Here is a 5,243-nt window from a genome sequence, read left to right as displayed (position 1 = left end):
ATGCTAGTGTTAGAGGGTCATTTTTTTATAATAAATAAAAAGAAAACAAGAAGACAGCATAGAAAAAGAATAGAAAATGCTAGTGTCAGAGGCTCTCTTTTTTAAAGACATGTAGTAAGAATAGAAATAGAACAGAGTGCAAGTGTTAGAGGGTGAAGTGTTTTTTCTTTCTTAGAATTAGAATAGAGAGTGCTAGATTTGAGATATTATGTCAGTAATAAGTACTCTATTTAAAAGCATGCTAAACTGATTGCAATAACATTAGGGAACACTCTAATATCTTAAGAAATCAATGCATGATACAAAGCAGGATAGTTAATACAAATAAGGCTCAATCTGAACATTAGAACTATTAGGTCCATACAGAGCGACCAAATATATTGGTATTGTTACATATATGAACTATTTATATAGCATTATATTAATAATTTGCGATTATTATTATTATTATTATGCATTTAATAGATCCAGTAGCTATCCAGTAAATATTCTGGGCAGACAAAATGTGGTTTACAAGAATTGAAGCCATAAGTTAAAGTCAACTGGTCTATTGACGTCTCCGTATTTGACTTGGATCGCCTCACTCTGTGTTTAGAAGGGCCGCTGCATAGTCTCCCGTTTGAAAAGGGTTCAAAGAACTTCAAAGTTTTGGTGGCGAGGCACGAACTGCGCGCATTGCCAAAACAGTCCTTTACATTGGACTTCCAGAGCGGCAGAAACCTCGAGTGCGAAGTTAGAAAAGTTTCTTACTAGTGTGAACGGCGATTTGTGATTTGTCCCCTCGGTTTCCCTCAAGATATCCTACACTGGAATAGGAACTACCCCTGAAACACACATGGTACAACCCAATGCACCTTTTGATCATTCCAGCAGCAGAAGCAGCGACTGACTGCAACAACATTTCGAGGGTCTTGGTGGAGTTGCGCTGTCCTGATTTGAGCCGTGTCTGTACATCAACTCAGCCTGTGTCTGAACGGGGTCACAGATGCCTTAAACAATGGCTTTTAAAGAGTTATTCATCTAACTCAGTTCATCTGAAGGGTGCTGATACTTCAAAGAGAAACATTGGCGACATAAAGCGCGAGAGAGGATTCTTCACGATGAGGCTCACTGCGGTGCTTTGTGGCAGTCTTTTAACTTTCCTGCTTGTCTCCGAAGGTAAGTGTTTAGGAGTTCTTCGCCTCGGCTTGGAGAAGTAAACACACTGTTACTTGTAAATGCAGTCGCGGTTGTGTGAAAATAGTCTACAAAACAGTCTGGGCGAGCAGAATTGAAGCGTGTGTGCTTTAAAGAGTTACAGCAGACACTCGCACAAACACGCAAACAAAACAAACCAAAACAGCGAGTCGCGATGGATCCAAACCGCGTTAAAGAGAGACGAAACCGATACTGCTATCTAGTTGTTGGTGCATATAAATAGTATTTAATCCACCGCGCAGAGAAACTCCCTCGATTATTCTCTGGTTGAAACCAACTTGATGCCTTTGGTTCGCGTAAGAGTGCAAGTTTCTCCAATAGAACACGTCAAGTAGGCTATCTTTTGAACAGCGCTCCGTCTTTTATAAAAGACATAATCGCCACTTGGTTGTAAGTCAACAGTCGCCGCTCACTGTATTCGCAACATGTTGGAACAGCCGCTGCTGCACGCGGGCAGGAATGTAGCGACTTCAAAGCACAGCTTCGGCCTGAATAAAGAAATACTCGGACGCCTATGGAAAGCCGTTTTAACATTTAATCTATAAGACGTACTAGTATCTATTTTCATGGTACTAGTACTTATTTTTTAGAATGGAAAAGATACTAGTATCTAAAAAATAAGTACTAGTAACATTAAATTAGATACTAGTGCGGTTTATAGATTAAATGTTAAAACGGCTTGCCATAGACGCTGCTTTGACTCAATTACACGCTTAAACTGAGTGTTGCATCGGTGGAAATGCCGTGTACTAGATGGCTAGGCCTGTAAATGTCAACTGGATGTCTTCCCTTGTATATCAGGAAACAAAAGACCCTTGGAGCGATTGCAAAAAGCGTGCGTAAACACAGCTCTGTGAGTTTCATGATTCATTGTATGCTTTCCAACCATCTCCAGCACTTGCATAACACTAATTATATGAATCTACTGTATGTGAGCCATGCCTTATATATGTAATATTCACATCATACTGACAAATCGTTCAAATTCAAATGTAGTGTTGCGCTACAGCTCGATGTCATGTTCTGTAGTATCTAAACTTTATGACACAGTTTTCCAGTAATTGAAAGTCGTGACATTTAAACTACACCTCATTTAGGTGATTCTGCACATTCAGGAGGTTCACACACTATTCAAAATGTAGATCATGTTTTATTTGGAGGTAAAACTCCTTTTTTGTCACGTGGACATTATTTGGTTTCTTTTTGGAAGTTTGTCTTTCTTTGCACATCATTGCATACGAATTGATACATATTCACTAGCACTATTTAATTGAGTTTTGGCTTGAAAGAGATTGCAAAAAGCATGCTTAAGTGTAGCTCTGTGGGTTTCGTGATTCATTATATGCTTTCCTTAATTTCAGCGCTTACATAACACTAATTATATGCATCTATGTTAGCCATGCCTTATATGTTATATTCACATACTGACAAATCGTTCGTATTCAAATGTAATCTTTCACTATAGCTTGATGTTTTCATGTTCAGTTATATAAGAACATCTGAACTTTGTCTCTCATGACACACTGCAATTTCCAGAGCTTGGCAGTGACATTTAATTCAACCACACCTAATTTAGGTGCTTCTGCAGTTAAATGAAAGGTTCACACACTAATCATAATGTAGATCACGTTTTATCTGGAGGTAAAACTTGACTGTTTTTAAGGTTTGGTAGGACATTTCAGTTGCAGTTTTGTTAGGGTTAGTCACATGGACATTATTTGGTTTTTCTTTCTTTGCAAGACATTGACTGGTGCTACTTGATTGAGTTTTGTATTGAAAGAAACTAATTTCTGACCAGTTAGGATACAAAAATCATGATTAATGTTCCACAAATCCACATTCGGCATGACTTTTGAACTGTACGGTATTGGTTTTACAACTGTCATTAATGTTAAAAAAATGAATGATTTATAAGTTCTGTATCATCCATTGATCTAGTTCTGAGATGTTGAAACCCATAATAGGATGATTCGTTGGTGTTTTCTTAAGCTGACGCTTCCTAAATGCTTGTTGCTTTTATAGTCACTGGCATCCATATAGCTCTATCAATTTTTATAAAGTGTGTGAAAATGTGTGGCAATGTCTTAAGTTTCTCACAACCCCTCTGGGCATTAGATCTAATGTCATGATCCCATTCAGCTACTCATAAGATGCATATATATATGCTCCTAATTGCCGTAGGAGTTTTGCCATCAAACAGCCAAAGTAGAGCCAAGTATCATTTTCAGTGATGCAATGAAAAAAATAATTTGAATATTTGTAATAATTCATTGAAAAATTGAAGATATTGTTCTTAGATACATGGACATTTCATTATGTGCATAAATTAGTTTTTAATAATATAATAATAAAGCAGGAAAAAAAAACTGTTTTAAAAATAATAAACACAATAAAAAAAAAATAATACATTTTTAAAAATTTGAATATTTTGAATATTTTAAATAATACAGTGGACAACACATTGTCAAGTAATCAGTCAGAAATCAAAGACATGAGCAACATCTCATCAGGTGATTTGGAAACATTTACACATATTATGATGAGGACATTTCGTTTTCTGTTTCTTTTTGGTTTGTGAACCCCTGGTATATCCCATATTTTGATTTATTATCAAATACTCTTTATTTATTAGCCAGATCTACTTCAGATAGTGTTGTATGTTGAGTCCGTATCTGTTCTGCTCTGTGGAACTGTGAAACTCTGTATTTAATTTCGTCTTCTGCAACACGTCACATTAAAGAAATGAGTTATTCAGAAGAGATGACATTTGAAGAGAATGCTGTGAGCTCTTTGTGACTCTGTAATTGTTTTTTTTTTTTTTTTGTAAGCATAATGCATAACAAAATATGTATTACCAGTGCAGACACTAGAAGAGTGACTTAGGCCCCGTCCACTCGGAGGCGCGTTTAGCTGTATACGCATACATTTTGTATCGTATAGGCGTTTCGTCCAGACGGATCCGGCATTTTGGGAGAGTGAAACCGATATTTTTTTAAACCGAGTCCCAGAGTGGATAAATCTGAAAACGCCGCCCTTGCGTTTTCGTGTGGACAGCGAATCCGTATATTTTCTGAAACGATGACGTCATCAGCCCATGTCTCGGCCCTAGTCAGATACCGCTACGTCACAAGGTAGGGCTGGGCGATATAGCTAAAAAATATATCAACGATATATGTTTCATATTGTTCGGTATCAATAATTATTGACATTTTTTATAAACTTTTTGTAAAACCGAGCAATAGAAAAAAATGTTTAAATTTAACCACTGTATTTTCAATTTGCCCACTTTATTAAGACAAACAACAAATATATATATATACTGTATATATTAACAGTCAAACACAAAATAAAATTTAAACAAATATCTCCTTTCTTATGTTTTATATGCAGATTAAATAAGTCTTAAGGAAACTTTTGACTTGTTTCCCGAGGCCACAGGAGGGCGCAATGAGCAAAATAATGAAGCGCATTAAACGGTCAATTCAAATAACTGTCTATAAAAACGTGCATAACATCTAAATTAACATATATAAATCAAATATAATTTTGTAAACTGCATAAACAATTCTGAACAAAAAAGTATCATGTTGTTTATGCATTGCTTAGCCTAATACGAAGAGCCAAATCGCCGATAACACAGATTGCATTTAAAAACATATGAGACGCAGTGAAATGAAATAAACCTTCACAAATTCACGTCACGTTTTCTAAACGTTAAAACTATTTTAACTTTGCATGATTTTCTTTGCATCTCTTGCATGAGACGCGAGTGCAGCAGTCATATCTGTCCGTGTAAAAATGTGCTGAATATGCGTTCTGTGAGAATGGCTTGGTTTCGGTTTTAACCTAATCAAGATCTTCTACGCATTGAGCTACTATATTTCTCTAATATTTTGAACGAATAACACAGCACCGGCGCGTCTCGTGGGCTAGACTAACAAAACATTAAAATGCAATGTCACTTATATCATCATCACTGCATCTCGCGCACCACTGATGACGCTCCCTGACGCACTCCTAACATTCGATTGTACCATTTTTGCATT

The 5,243-nt window shown here is 36.4% G+C and overlaps 1 protein-coding gene across 1 annotated transcript in view; it reads left to right on the top strand.

Annotated features, from left to right (window-relative positions):
* Positions 1-859: 859 nt before the first annotated feature.
* The window catches only part of LOC107675402 (low density lipoprotein receptor-related protein 4), a 103,709-nt gene continuing 99,325 nt past the window's right edge, over positions 860-5,243 (top strand). Inside the window, exon 1 of the mRNA XM_016469712.1 lies at positions 860-1,158. Coding sequence (XP_016325198.1) covers positions 1,101-1,158 — 58 coding nt within the window. The 5' untranslated portion in view covers positions 860-1,100. The remainder of the gene's footprint in view (positions 1,159-5,243) is intronic.

Source organism: Sinocyclocheilus anshuiensis, unplaced genomic scaffold, assembly GCF_001515605.1.
Source record: "Sinocyclocheilus anshuiensis isolate Anshui unplaced genomic scaffold, SAMN03320099.WGS_v1.1 scaffold1081, whole genome shotgun sequence".
Classification (NCBI taxonomy): Eukaryota; Metazoa; Chordata; class Actinopteri; order Cypriniformes; family Cyprinidae; genus Sinocyclocheilus; species Sinocyclocheilus anshuiensis.
Note: the sequence above shows the minus strand (reverse complement) of the source record. Positions and strands in the feature narration are given on the sequence as shown.